General features: G+C 42.1%; 1 protein-coding gene across 4 annotated transcripts in view; it reads right to left on the bottom strand.

Moving 5' to 3' along the window:
- DopR2 (dopamine receptor 2) overlaps positions 1 to 15,919 on the bottom strand; it is a 63,164-nt gene that overhangs the window by 34,426 nt on the left and 12,819 nt on the right. For all 4 annotated transcript variants that reach the window (XM_026445259.1, XM_026445258.1, XM_026445257.1 and 1 more), the window contains 1 exon segment: positions 4,551 to 5,998. In XM_026445259.1, coding sequence (XP_026301044.1) covers positions 4,551 to 5,746 — 1,196 coding nt within the window. In that variant the 5' untranslated portion in view covers positions 5,747 to 5,998.

The following is a 15,919-nucleotide window of genomic DNA, read 5'->3' as shown; positions in this document are numbered from 1 at the left end:
AACGATATTCAGAGGTTTTTCAAACTAGGCGTCGAGTTAATTTGCGCGGCATAGCAGTGAATATATTTGCATAGTACTTCTCATCCATTTTGCTCTCGTTTATCTTGGAGGATAGTTTCTCGAGTTGGACGCCATCGACTTTTTCCTCCTCCCTCCCCCAAGAAGCGGAGTATTTGCACCGATTACCGTGCACCCTCGTTTACATAACAAATCTAGTCCCCTAATCAATTTTTTTCAGACAAATTTTAATTCAATCCCTCCCGGATTAAATATCTGGGATATTTATTTTCAAAAACTTTGCTTTGGAGAAGGACAAGTCGAACAAACATTTTTCCATTTTAAATGCGATCCCCAAGATTTCGTTCCTTTTCTTTTCTTCGCAACCATAACGCGTCTCGGGGACACGAATAACTCGTCCCACCGAATCTCGTCGAATATAAAAACCCCTCGCGAATTTTATCGACACCCTTCGTTTTCCATCCTACGCGATTTCCTCCGACCTTCCACTTTCCATCCCTCCCCTCTCTCTCTCTCTATTATTCACCTTCCACTTCCAAAGGGGATAAATCCCGATCGTCGCCCATTTCTTCGAATTCGTGAGTTCGTTTTATACAGGAATACTGGATGGAGGGGGAGAAAGAAAGACACAGGTTCAGTGACACGACAATTATGTGGCCGCAAGCGGGGAAACGACTGATCGTTGGAATATCGATGAGCGTACAAGCGAACGGTGGTGAATACGCATTATGCATGGGGGCATGCACACTCGAAAGAACGCATACGCACAGATAGAGAGAGAGAGAGAAAGAGAGAGAGACACGCGCGATAACAATTTGACCCCGTTCAGATAATAATGCCGCGTACCTCGTAACTTAACCGTAGGTAGACACAGCGGTCTAATATTTTCTTTATTAAGCGCCAACTGGCTCACGAACTGGCCCGATAAATCCTCGCTGATTTGTCAGCGAATACAGCCAGTATTCCCCCTTCCCCAGTTTCTAAATCGCTCTCGTGGCGCGTTATAATTTACTGCTAAATGTAAAACGAAGTATAGCGTCGTGATACGAGAATAATAATATGAACGATTTATCGTATAAGAAAAAAAATAAAAATTTATCGTTGAAAAATTTAGAGAAAACGTGATCGATTCTCTCGAACGAAGGATTATTATTATCATCGTCATCATCCGATCGAGCCTGGACAAGAAAATAGCGCATATAATAACGTTCTCGAGTCTTGGTTTCTCGCGGGAAGAAGCGAGTCTGGATTGAGATAAATACGTTCCCTTTCCACGATCCATCGAGTTGATGCTGTTCTCGCGCGCCGTCCTTTGCTACCGTTCCGGTCACCACCACTTTCCGGCGAACTATCTTTTTCCACCTTCGGTCGCCTTCTGTTTCACTTACGTCCTCCCCGTTATTTCCCGTCGCAACAGATATCACGGTTATTTACGACGTTGAACGGCGCCGTCATTTTTCACCGACCGTATTACGTACGTACGTACGTAATACACGAGCGGGCTGGCGGCCCACCCGTAACACCCGCGGGATGCCCGCTCGAAACGACTTTTTGAAAAATCAACCTCGAGGGTGTCCCGTTTCCACGCTCGGATACTGATCGGGAAAAGATTGATGGAAAGCATTGCTGCGATCGAGAGTATTTCACGGTTAAAATTCCGCGTATTTTTCGTTCACTTTCCGTGGCTTCGATTCGTAATATCGTTATCGATAATATTAATAAAAGTAAGATTGGAACGAGAGTAAGCGATATTTACTTCTTTGTTTCGAGTTATTTCGATACTTGTGGATATTTATTTTTTGATACGTAATATCATTATGTGATCGAAGAGTAAGATGACAAATTTTTCAATTTTTCGTTCACTTTCGGTGGCTTTGATTCGTAATATCGATAATATTAATAAAAGTAAGATTGAAACGAGAGTAAGCAATATTCCTATTTACTTCTTCCGAGTTATTTGGATACTTATGGATATTTATTTTTTGATACGTTCGTAATATCATTATGTGATCGAAGAGTAAGATGACAAATTTTTCAATTTTTCGTTCACTTTCGGTGGCTTTGATTCGTAATATCGTTATCGATAATATTAATAAAAGTAAGATTGGAACGAGAGTAAGCGATATTCCTATTTACTTCTTCGTTTCGAGTTATTTCGATACTTGTAGATATTTATTTTTTGATACGTTCGTAATATCATTATGTGATCGAAGAATAAGATGATAAATTTTTCAATTTTTCGTTCACTTTCGGTGGCTTTGATTCGTAATATCGATAATATTAATAAAAGTAAGATTGGAATGAGAATAAGCGATATTTACTTCTTCGTTTCGAGTTATTTCGATACTTGTGGATATTTATTTTTTCATATGTTCGTAATATCGTTAATGTGATCGAAGAGTAAGATGACAAATTTTTTAATTTTTCGTTCACTTTCGGTGGCTTCAATTCGTAATATCGTTATCGATAATATTAATAAAAGTAAGATTGGAACGAGAGTAAGCGATATTTCTATTTACTTCTTCGTTCCGAGTTATTTGGATATTTATTTTTTGATACGTTCGTAATATCGTTAATGTGATCGAAGAGTAAGATGACAAATTTTTCAACAAAAAAAGATAGAGGATCGGTGCCAGTCATTTTTATTCCATTAACGATATTTTAACATTGATATATCAAAAGTTCGATCGATTATTCTATTTCTTCTTCTATTTCTTCTCCAATTTCTTATTTGAATACTTGTGGATATTTATTTTTGATATGACGACGTAATTTCTCGACGAAGTTTGTTCGTTCATATAATATCTTTTACATTTAATGATAATTTTGAAAAGAAAAAAAGATACATTTCTGTTCCATTAACGATATTTTAACGTTGTCGATATACCAAAAGCTCGATCGATGAGATATCGATAATCGATAATGGACCAAAGGCTGATCCCTTTTGTTCAGTAGGGTTCGAAGGGCGAGCTGCGTTCGAGGACGTTCAGCTTTAAAGTTTAACGGGCGATAGTAAGTAGGATTTAATTAGAAGGGCAACGAAGTAGACGCGACGAATTCTTTCGCGTTGAACCGATCCATTCCATCCCCGTCCGTGAAGTTTTCCACGTTCCATTTTACCATTTGCCCGAATCGTTTTCGGGAGCGCGTGTGCGCGCGCCAACGCGTAATTAAATCGCGTTGTTTGCATACCTTCCGCTTTCTCCCGAAACTTTGTCGCCAAACATTATCCATTCGCGACGCAGGAACGAACGGCACGCCGGAAGTTACGCCGGTGATTTGTCATGGTGGCTTTAAAACGGTACGAATGAAACGCCGCTGCCTTTGCCGAACCCCCGCTTTCCATTAAATCGGTTCGCTGTCGTATGCTCCGTTTAGAAAAAAATAGGTCGGAAAGCGGAAGTTTTTATCATTTCGTTTGTTTGTCATTGATAGATAGATTCGATTTCCAGACTTTTTAATTCTATTATAGAAAACCGGAACGATACTCCGAATTTTCCATCGCTCGTTTCGAGGATTTTTTAACAAAATTTTGAGAATTCTCCGATCCTAGGCTATTTTAATTTTACTAGTTTTTAATCGTAGTCAGAGAGAGAGAGAGAAAAAATGATTGGTGAAACGGAATAATTTTCCAAACGATTTTTTAATCGAATTTTGAAAATCCTCAAGAGTTTTTCAATTTTACTTGGACTTTGTTACTTAATTAATTAGCGCCAGAAAAAACACTATGCGATTTGGTGAAATAATCTTCCAAACGATTCCATCATTCGTCCGAGAATTTTTTAATCGAATTTTGAGAATCCTCAAGGATTTTTCAATTTTACTTGGACTTTATTATTTAATTAATTAGCATCAAATTATGCGATTGATGAAATAATCTTCCAAACGAATCTTTCATCGTTCGTCCGAGAATTTTTTCATCGGATTCTCTGATCCTTCTCGAAGGTTTTTATTTGGATTTTACCAATTAATCGTAGCGTCAGAAAAAAAACACTATGATCGGTGGATAATTTTCCAAGCGATTTCTATCCTTCGGTCCGAGAATTTCTCCCCTTGTAGTCGTTTTAGCGAAATTGATTATCGATGCGGACCCATGTCGCTCTAAGATTATCCCGTTTCATCCGAGATTTTAATAGGACCCTTGAAGCCTCGTCCGTCATTCGAAACGATTTTCCCATATTTTCTTCCTTCTATCGTTGCAACTAATCATTCGAATAGATACGTTTAGATATTTATACTCTTGGGACTCGATAATCCGAAATTCCGTGTAATTACTCGGAAGATGCATGCACGCCAGGTCGTTGGATTCGTCTTGTTAACAGTTCATCCCCCTTTAACTCTGCTGCCCGATTATCGTTAACCCATTAACGCCAACGATCGCATCTAAATAGATTTACCTAATGTCTTATCGACTTGTAGTTAACTCCGATATACGTCCGACGAGCGTGATCCGTTTCGAGCGCCACAGATTCCTCGGATACGGAAAGAAGACGAGAGGAACAGAGACAGAGAGACAGAGAGAGAGAGCTTACCTACGAAAATCTCTGCTCCAGCAGGCGTATATGACCGGATTCATTCCGCTGTTGATCCAACCCAGCCACGTAACAGCGGCGAACACGATCTTCTCCTGCCAGATGCACTGGGAGCAAAAACCCGACCAGAGGTTGACGACGAAGAAAGGTAGCCAACAGATGATGAAGACGCCCATCACGATCCCCAACGTCTTGGCCGCCTTCTTCTCCTTGGCGAACTTGGCCAGCTTGCGCGACAGGGAGAAATTGTTGCCCCTAGTGTGCTGTTTGTTGATCCTCGTGGACGGGATCCTCGTCAAACAGTTGTTGTGCTGGATGGTGGTGAGCGGCTCCTCGAGATCCTGGAGGTCCTCGGGCGTGCTCGAGGCGGTGCGGAACAGGTGTCTCGCGTCCGTGTTTGTTCCACCGCCCCGATGTATCCTGAGAGTGAGCTCCAGTTCACCGGAGGCCATCAAAACTTGCTTGGTGCCCAATTTCAGGCTCTTGGTCTGGATCACGGCCGCCCTGTATATCTTGTAGTAAGTGAACACCATTACGAACAGGGGCAGGTAGAAGCTGATGGTCGAGGAGAAGATGAGGTATCCGAGGTGCTCGGTGAACGGGCACTTGTCCTCGGGCACCTCCTCCGTCCTCACCGCCCTCCACCACACGATCGCAGGGAACGAGATGGCGCTCGAGCAGATCCACACGATCGCTATGAGCACGGCTGCCCGCCTCCTGCTCATCTTGCTCGGGTAGGTGAACGGGTCGGTGATGGCCCAGTAACGATCCAGGCTGATGACGCACAGATTGAGGATCGACGCGGTTGAGAATAGGACGTCCAACGAGCGCCACACGTCGCACCAGTCCGTGGTGAACAGCCATCGGTTCTCCAACACCTCGTAAATGGCGCTGAACGGCATCACGACCAGCCCGACCAGGCAGTCGGCGAACGCCAGCGAGGTGACGAAGTAATTGGTCGCCGTGTGGAGATACCTCTCCCTGACCACGGCCAGGATCACCAGCGTGTTGCCGAACACGGTGGCGACCGAGAACAGGAACAGGAGTATAGCCAGGCCTGCCCGATCCGTGGCCAGATTCCACAGATCCTCCTCCTGGCTGCGGTTCTGGGGCGGGTAGCTCGCGCTGTAGAAGCTTCGGTTCAGCTGGTTTCCCTCTTCTTCCGAGCCGAGCAGGTAGACCGCGCTTTCGTTCATTTTTCGTCCCGCGAGCGCGGCCAAGATCTCGGCGCGCTCTTTCGGATCAGAGATGCCGCATCAGGTCGTCGATCCCTCGTCCACGCCGCCTTTCTTCCTTCTCATCCTTTGCCCTCTCATTTTTCAACCGACGAACAACCTCCTCCTCCTCTTTCACTCGTATGCGTGTGATATATATATTTGTCCTCGAGTTCTCGTTCCCTCCTCGACGAAATTTTCTTCAAATTTTCAGAGTTTTGTATCTTCCGGAGTCTGAAACGAGAGGATTGAAAGTATATATATATACATATTCGTACGATTTAATCGTTTGCATGGAGAAAATGACATGTGTACGATAATCGTGGATTACGGTTCGCGGCCAACGTTTCATCACCGAAAGTTTCGTCGATGTGTAAACGGTTTAGCAATTTTTTTTCGCCGGCGTGCACGTCTATATTAAGCCGGGAGGGGAAAGCGTGCGATAAAGGGAGAGGCGTGCGATTTGGTGGGCAGGCCGGAGGCTGAAAACAGCGGAGAGGCGAGCTTTCATCCGTGACCTGGGAGAATGTTTACCGGTACTTGATCAAAGGGGTTTCGATCGGTTCCACGATCGACCCTGGGATGCTGGCGTGCCCCTCCTCCCTCCCCGCTCCCGCCCCCGGCCAGCCTTGGATTTTGTCTCGTTCACACCCCTTCCACGTCATCGTAACCGCCAAATCCGTTGTCGTAACACGTGTCAGGGCCGATAAACCTTGCAACGCCGCCGCCGCGTATCGAGCCGAACCGCTCGTTTACGTTGAAAACAAACCGCCCTCCTTTATTCTTGACTTTCAACGTTGGCCAGAGCTCCGTCAAATTGGCCGCCTCTTCGCACCTACGCTTCCCTTTCCACGTGTGTACGCGAGAATAAGAAGGAGAAAGGTTTGGTAGGTCGCGAATTTAGTCGAGAATCGAGGCCTCTCTCGCCAATATTGGCGAATATTGATTTTCGTTCGTAGAAAATAGTTTGTGGAAATATATATAATACATTAAAATTAATGGGAAACAGTTGGTAATTGGGAAATATAGTTCGACAATAATTCTAAAATAATTCGGGTGAAAAAGATTGTGTAGATTCGAAGAGGGTTGTTTGTTGTTTGTTGTTTTCGATGTTAATCAAAGATAAATTAAGCGCGGGACATTGATTGGAACGCACACGCGAGAAGAAAAGAGAAGGATTATATAATTTATCCTCCGTCGAACTCTTTTTCTCTCGATATTTCGATACGAATTCGTGGCAATTCGGTTGTAGACGTGGCTAATTTCGAGCACGAAGATTTGTTGGATCCAGTTTCGGACTTGGGATTGGTACATGCATGCGAGCTTACGATGATTTCTGACGCGTGTATGCACTGCGAGAATAGGTCTACTTGGAGGGCACTTGGCGAAAGTTTGCCCGCCACATCGGTGCTCTACGAAATTACTACGGTATTAAATCGACCGAATGTGTGCTCGAATAGATGCCTGCCGGCATGCTACGTGCGTTGCACGAATCGATCAGATCTGCGGACCGGGATTACCATTTCTGTCCGTTTCCACTTCTCTTCCCATTTAACTCCTCGTCAGTGTTCTCGATAATAGCGCGATGTACAATTACCTGATGTAAAGGTATCATGTTCCTTCCTTCCTCTGTATTCCTTCTATCTCTTTATATCTTTCATCTCGTTCCGAATTTTTTCGAAAAGGAACAAGTCTAATCTTTCGTCCAAACGTCTCGAAACTCAATCCACGATTTTTAGGAGGATTTTTCGCGAGGATTCGATTCAATTTGGATCGAAAATTTGAATGTTTCGAGTAGATTCGAGAGAAGAATAAAAGAGGACTCGATTTTTTCCCTCGCCTTTCCAATCAAACCAAGGAGAAGAATTTAAATCCGACGTAGTCGCGTTGCGAAATTCCGATCGTAGGCGACGTAGCTGACTAATTAAATAGCCGGATCAGGGGAGATGCCGGGAGAGATTTTGCTCGCCGTTCCGTAAAGTAATCCGGATCTTTCGTCGAGCGTTTCGCGATGCAACAATCGCGAAACATCTCTCGCGCCTCGCGCATACCACTTCACCTTTCAAATAGTTTCCTCGTAACGTTGCCTGATAGGCGTTCGCGATTTCCTATGAGTCGAGAGGAGGGTGCGTTTAGGAGGACGCACCCTCCTACGTGGAATCCTTCTACACGTCTCGTCCCGATTCCGAATTCCGAAAGCACCGATCGAGGGTGTCGTGCAGGAATATTTCGAGGATACTGCGCCAGAGATGTTCCATTAGCCGGGACACGCGTAGGGTGCACGGATCAAGACGATAAGATCGTCGTAACCAGCCTCTCGTTTCCCTGTCGAACGTGGGAATGCGTGTTACGTGTTGGACCGATTTCGATTCGATGAATTCGTGGCTCGATCTTCACGAATTTTTTTGCTACGATCTTTTGCAGAATCGTTCGTAGAAGCGAAGAAGATGAAATAAATGTATAATGGAGTGAATGCTTTTTGTTCTTTCATAGGATCCATCAAGTAGAATATCGATAATTTTTGACAATCTCGAAAACTATTTCTCGAAGGTCGATTGTATATAATTTGGTGAGTTAGAAGAAATAATGGAGATGGAAAGAGGAGTCAGTTTTGGAATTCTATCGTTCGAACGAGATCGAATCAATGTGAAAAAAAGAAAGGGGAGGAGATAAGAGAATCTAGATAGATTTTTTTTTTTTTAAATATTATTTGCAGAGTCGTTCGTAGAGGCGAAGAAGATAAAATAAATGTATGTATATAATGAAGTGAATGCTTTTTTCGTTCTTTTATAGAATCTATCAAATAGGATATCGATAATTTTTGACAATCTCGAAAACTATTTCTCGAAGGTCGATTATTTAATAATTAGTATTTAATAATTATTTAATAATTTAGTGAGTTAGAAGAAACAGTGGAAGGATGGAAGGAGGGGTCAGTTTTGAAATTCTATCATTGGACGAACGAGATTGAATCGAAAAAAAGAAAGGGGAGGGGGGAGGAGATAAGAGAATCTGGATAGATATTTTTTTTAAATATTATTTACAGAGTTGTTCGTAGAGGTGAAGAAGATGAAATAAATATATGTATAATCGAATGAATGTTTTTCATTTTTTCGTAGAATCCATGAAGTAGGATATCGATAATTTTTGACATCTCGAAAACTATTTCTCGAAGGTCGATTGTTAATAATTTGGTGAGTTAGAAGAAACAATGGGAATGAAAGGAGGTGTCAGTTTTAGAATTCTATCGTTCGAACGAGATCGAATCGATGTGAAAAAAAAAAAGGAGAGGAGATAAGATCTGGATAGATTCTTTTTTAAATATTATTTGCAGAGTTGTTCGTAGAGGGCGAAGAAGATAAAATAAATGTATGTATATAATCGAGTGAATGGTTTTCGTTCTTTTATAGAATCTATCAAATAGGATATCGATAATTTTTGACAATCTCGAAAACTATTTCTCGAAGGTCGATTATTTAATAATTAGTATTTAATAATTATTTAATAATTTAGTGAGTTAGAAGAAACAGTGGAAGGATGGAAGGAGGGGTCAGTTTTGGAATTCTATCATTGGACAAACGAGATTGAATCGAAAAAAAGAAAGGGAAGGGGGGAGGAGATAAGAGGATCTGGATAGATAGGTGTTTTGACTGGGACAAATTAGAGGGCGTTATCTTCTCGGAACGGTTTCATTTTCTTTCGATTCGAGATGGAGAAAACTTTTCACGTGGAACGATGGCAATTTGTTCTCGAGGAGAAGTTTAACGGATGAAGTTACGATATTTATTCGTTGTAGGATTCGTCCAAAAAGTGCAAAGCAATTTTCCCCGAGGAACAAAGGGCTTTGGAAAAAAAATTTTTCCAAATTTCTTATAAAAATATAGAGAGATTCCCTTCGACCACAATTAAATAAATAATTCAAGAAATATATTTTCTCTTCCTCTGGAATCTTCGATTCGATTCGAGTCTTGAAGCTACCGCTACTCGTTCTCGAACGGTGAACCTTTTTCTACTAGTATTTTCAGATCATACTCGATAATGTATAATACATGCGCTTACCGTATGAATCTTTAAAGAGGGATCGAGAATCGGGGAATTTGAGGAAATTCCCGTGTTTCAACGTGACATCGTCGAATCCTCGTGGGGATCCCGAGACGAGGCGAGTTCTCGAGCTCGAGCGAATAAATAGTGTAACGAAATAAATATATATATATATATATATTTATAGACAGGAGCTTTTATCGCTTTTATAGATTCAACCGTGATGATCGATCATTCTTGCAAGATAAATTTTCGCCTCCTCTCCGTTAAATATAATAAAAGCTGATGGTAGCAAACTTGGAAAGAATTTTATTCCATTTATTCTATTTCTTTCTTGCAGATCCGTTCGAATTCCCTTATTTTCCCAGAGCGAACAATAGTAAGAAGAGAAACTAATCAACGTGGCGCAGGGGCAAACAGCCGGTAACTTTCGATTGTGGTTGCATTAGCGTCGCATTAATCGAGATTTCGTGGCTCGATACGGCCATTTACGACAGGTGTACTCCTTTTTCAACCCTTTGCGCACGGAAAGAACGAGTTGTTTCGCTCGGGCGAAGTAACGACTCGAGATGATTACGCGATGAGTTATGGATAAAAATCGTTAAATTTCTTCACGATCAATTTCTTTTTGGATTCACTGTTCTTCGATTTCTTGCAGCTGCTTTCATCTTCTCCCTCGCCGATTCCTTAATAGGAGACAATAATCAATCTCGTTTCTTCGAACAATTCGAAATCGAATTCCTTTTATTTTTGAAATTTTTCTTTTTCTAAGGTTTCTAAATTTTTGCGAGAACCTATAATATACTTTCGAAATTAATACATTGTTGGGAGGAATAATTTCGAAGGAATATCAGATCGAGCATCTCATCTCCATTTTTAAAGTACAAGTTTCCTATTATTCCTCAATAAAGAAATAAAGAGAATCGAATCAATATTCTCTCTTATTAATCGGAGACAAAAAAGGAAATCGAGCACGAACAAAGAGTCGAAACGTCGCCTCTCGAGCGCAAAGGGTTGAAACCGATAAATCAGGATAGAACACGGATGATGCATCGTCGTTTCGTTTATTTCCTTTTGACCGGATGCTCTTCATCGATACGGGCAAACGCTGATGATTTCTCTTTTTTCTTTTCGTCGCCGAGTGTAAACATTTTCTCGGGCGCAGATATAGCACTCCGCTCTCCTGTTTCGCGAGAGAAATTCGGCAAACGTAGGTCGAACTATTCGAATTCGACCGATTCGTTGACTCTTATCTCTCGAGAGCGAGATATGCTTCGAAAGAAGAAGAACCGACGAGGTTAAAACGCGTACACCCGATCGAATTCCGTTCGTCAATCGAGTTTAACGAGTCGATCTCGCGTTTCTCGATGACCAAACACGCGGAAAATGAAGTTTGGAAGTTGAAGTTGGCGACAAGCTGCCGCCCCCGAGGAGATAAAACGTCGGGAACGGGAATTTAATTTTCGAGCAAAGGAAACCCTCCCCCTCCTTTTCTCGATTATCCGAGAGATCCGATCTCGATCTCGTGGATGCGAGATCGACTGGGGGGATTCGACGGGGAGGGGCGAGCGTGAAATCAGTGACACTCTGACTCCCCTTCCGTCTGCCCCGAATCACTCTCGCGCGAAATAAAAGTCGAATTCGAGTCGGGCGACGCTGGAAATTCAATTAAAACGCGCAGCCGTTCTCGATCGTATCCCCTCGTAGCGGGAATAAAAATCGAGATCCATATTTCTCCCGTCGTTTCGATCCTTTGGAAAAGAATTCCAATTTGTCGAAGGAAATATCGATCGGGCGTGGCTCGGCTCGAAGAAATAGGGAAAAAGGGAAAATTCCGGGAAGAGATAAACGCGGGGATGATTTTGAAAACTGGTCGGACGAACGGTGAAATTTCGAGGTGATATTTTTCATTCGTCCCGATTCTGTTTACGCACGGCTCGCGCATACCCCTCGTGGTGAAAAGGTGAAATTTTATTTTATCGTGTTTTATCGGCGAAAATTTGTCGCGCAAATTCAATTTAAAAAGGTTGCGTTTCCTTTTTCCAAACATTTAAAATTTTCGATCCATCGATCGAAGCTATCGCTGTTGCAATTTCCCCATCCCCACCTCCTCCTCCTCCCTTTTGGATGGGACGTTCGACCCCTCGGGAGCGAAGTGGTTCGATTCGATTTTTTTCACCAGAGGGGGTGGTAGCGAAGGGGTGATTCTTCTTCGAACGAAGGATAATTTCATTGTTTGCATCCGGTTGAAAAAAAAAAAAAAGCGCGAGAGAGCAGTGGTGGGGAAGCAAGGGAACAATGTCGTTGTTGCAAAACAAATGCAATTACGAGTCGGAACGAAACGAATTTATCGAGGACGGGGAAGTGATTGGCGTCATGGTCTAATAAGCTTCGACGGTGGGGCCGATTTTCCGCCGTCACGCGTTCCCTCCTCTCCACCCCTCATTTTTCCCCATCTCTCGTTCGTCCAACGATTTTTAAATTCTCTCGAGGGAAAAAAAAAAGGGAAAAATTGTCGACAAAAGATCGAGATCGACGAGAGAAGAGGTCTTTTACCGATCGCGAAAGAGGATAAAAAAAGAAAGGAAAGCGAGCCCCGAGAATGCGAACGAGAAAGAGAGAGGGGCGATGTGCCACGTGCCCACGCTCGTCCTTCGAACGATTCTACGTCATTTTTTGCCACTCTTGTGTTAAATTGCGCGTACGTATTCACGTGAGTCCGTGAACGGTTGATCATTATTTAATCGAGTTACACGCATGAGCCGAGACGCTGTCCAGTCAAACCTCTTTTTTACCTTCCACGTTCTTCTCGCGTCACTGATTTCCACTCCGGTCTGGTCACAAGATCGGATATAGTTGGACGCGCGCGAATAAGGAGCAGCGAAAACTTGGAAAACTGTTGAAATAGAAAAATTCGACTCGACTCGAGTGCGCTTAAACTGCATCCCTTCAACATTGTTTCAAATCGATGAACCGATATTTCGAATAAATCCTCTTTGCCACAAGTCCAATCATTTCTCTCTATCGACACGGACAGGAATAAAAAAAAAAGAGAGAAAAATCTTTTGGTTTATTCTCTTATTTCCATTCGAAAAATGGTTGAAAATCGGAACAGGACAAGACACGATGGCGGCCGCGCCAATTTCGCGAATCTCTCATCCTCAGAATTCACATTGGCGGATGCATTCATCGATGGGACACGAGTTACCCGACGCCGGCTGAGTCGTCTACCCGCAAGGATTAGCCTTTCCCCCTAATGGAAGTTAGGGTCGGCTGACAGACGAGATCGGATAACGCGAGAGATAAAATCTGTAATTTGATTAAAAGTGGCGGCTTGATCTCTGGAATCGATAAAACCGAATAAAAAACCCTTTCCCTTTCTGAGGAGAAACCTTTGCGAAGCCTTTTTATTCGCGCTCAGTCGAGGAAGAAGGTTTGAATTTGCAAATGGAAATTTGTCGTGATTTTTTTCGAGGGAATTATATGTATTTGTCCGCGTTTGAGATGGAATATATTGTGTGTTGAACGTGATTTGTTGCGAAGGAAAATGAGACGAGTGGGGTGAAACTCGATCGTAGATCACGGGATCTGTTTACGGGTCCCGGTCGAAGTTGATTAAAACTTATGCGCGAGTCGGGTCTTCCCCTCGGAACGTGAATCAACGTGGCCGCCGACATTTCGTAATTGAACGAAATTCCTTGCGAGCAAGGTATAGGTCGAGCCGATAGATCAAAGATGGTGACGCGATCCGAAAGATTTCTTCTCCTCGTCCAGAGATAAATTGGAGATCGCCGACCAATTTGCTCGCCGGGCCCTGCATTGTTTCCTCCTGAAAGAAATTCGAGATCGAACGAATTTCGAAATAAATTTACTCCCTTCTTCTTTATCCATTACTCCTATTATTCGTTTGAAAGCTTCGACTTGGAAAATTTCCCCGATCCCTGATTGTTGCCGAGGCGATCTCGATTTCTTTTTTTTTAACTTTAAAAAAGGAAAATACACGTGGAGCGAAATTCGAAATAAATTTACTCGCTTCTTCTTCATTACGCCTATTATTCGTTTGAAAGTTTCGACTTGGAAAATTTCCTGATCCCTGATTGTTGCCAAGATGATTCGAAATTGATCTCGATTTCTTTTTTTTTTTAATTTTAAAAAAGGAAAATACACGCAGATCGAAATTCGAAATAAATTTACTTCTTCTTTATCCATTATGCCTATTATTCGTTTGAAAGCTTCGACTTGGAAAATTTCCCTGATCCCTGATTGTTGTTAAGACGATTCGAAATTGATTTCTTTTTTTTTAATTTTAAATACAGAGAGCGAAATTCGAGATCGAACGAATTTCGAAATAAATTTACTCGCTTCTTCTTTATCCATTATGCCTATTATTCATTTGAAAGTTTTGATTTGGAAAATTTCCCCGATCCCTGATTGTTGTCAAGGCGATTCGAAATTGATCTCGATTTCTTTTTTTTTTTAATTTTAAAAAAGGAAAATACACGCGGATCGAAATTCGAAATAAACTCGTTTCTTCTTTATCCATTACGCCTATTATTCGTTTGAAAGCTTCGAAAATTTCCCCGATCCCTGATTGTTCCCAAGGCGATTCCAAATTGGCGATTCTCGATTTCTTTTTTTTTAATTTTAAAAAAGAAAAATACACGCGGATCGAAATTCAAAATAAATTTATTCGCTTCTTCTTTATCCATTACGCCTCTTATTCGTTTGAAAGCTTCTATTTGGAAAATTTCCCTGATTATTACTGAGGCGATTCGAAATTGATCTCGATTTCTTTTCTTTTAATTTTAAAAAAGGAAAATACACGCGGAGCGAAATTCGAAATAAATTTACTTCTTCTTTATCCATTATGCCTATTATTCGTTTGAAAGCTTCGAAAATTTCCCCGATCCCTGATTGTTCCCAAGGCGATTCCAAATTGATCTCGATTTCTTTTCTTTTAATTTTAAAAAAGGAAAATACACGCGAAGCGAAATTCGAAATAAACTCACTTCTTCTTTATTCATTACGCCTATTATTCGTTTGAAAGCTTCGACTTGGAAAATTTCCCTGATTGTTGCCAAGGCGATTCGAAATTGATCTCGATTTCTTTTCTTTTAATTTTAAGAAAGGGAAATACACGGAAGCGGAGCGGAATTCGAGAGCAAAAATATCAACCGTCTCTATTTGTCTTCCACTCTTCTGGCAAAATGGGTTTGCATCCGCGGTGCCTAACGAAATCGCGGAAACAGCAGGCGAGCTCCGTATACACACTTGGTACACACACTCCACGATATAGGAACGAAGCGTTGGAATAGGAACGTCTGGAGAAACGTTGCGTGGGAAAACGAAATCGTTGGAAGCGAGAGGATCCACGGAATGGAGGAAAATGGGATGGAACTCCTCTCCTCCTCCTCTTCCTCGACGTTTAATCGATCGTTGGAAGGCAAGAGTCGAAGAAGCTCGAAACGAAGGAAAACGCGTTGATCGTCGAGGCGTGAATCGAAAATGGCGAATGGCGCGCGAACAACGCGTTATTCCCACTTTGGACGTGGCCACTTTTCGACGTCTCGTGGAATAATTTCCAACTTTAATCGCGCTACGAATTAACGCGTAACTCCCTAAATCCTTCTACTCCCCCGGTTTTGCTGATTTTGGAACCGAGCCAATTCTTCCGCTGCAACCGGGCAAAATTGAAACAAATTTTCTCGACTGTCTTCCTTCGTTTCTATTTCGCCTGCCAAGAAAAAGCAACACTTTGAAAGTCGCGTTTTCATGGTTCGAGATGCTCGTTATTATTAATTTTTCGAAAATCGGGAGAAGAATGATTTCTCCCGTTCGAAGTGAAACAGGATAAGGCTCTTGGAAGGAATTTTAGGCAAGTTGAACATTTTATATCATATTCCTTTAAAAAGGAAGAATTGTAAAGAAAAAAAAAACTCGATCCCCTGGAAAAAAGGAGAGAATCGGAAGAAACTTTTAACAATAGCATTGTACAACGTCGCGAGTGCGGTCTGATAAAAAAAGAAAAGAAAACAAAAAAATGATAGGACGAGGAAGAAAATAGGATAGAGAAGAAGCCCGTAGAATTTTCCTCTTTGTTGGAGGATCTCCGTT

This window comes from Apis mellifera, linkage group LG15 (genome assembly GCF_003254395.2).
Source record: "Apis mellifera strain DH4 linkage group LG15, Amel_HAv3.1, whole genome shotgun sequence".
In the NCBI taxonomy this organism is placed as follows: domain Eukaryota; kingdom Metazoa; phylum Arthropoda; class Insecta; order Hymenoptera; family Apidae; genus Apis; species Apis mellifera.
The sequence above is the reverse complement of the archived record's forward strand: the minus strand, read 5'-3'. Positions and strand labels throughout refer to the sequence as shown.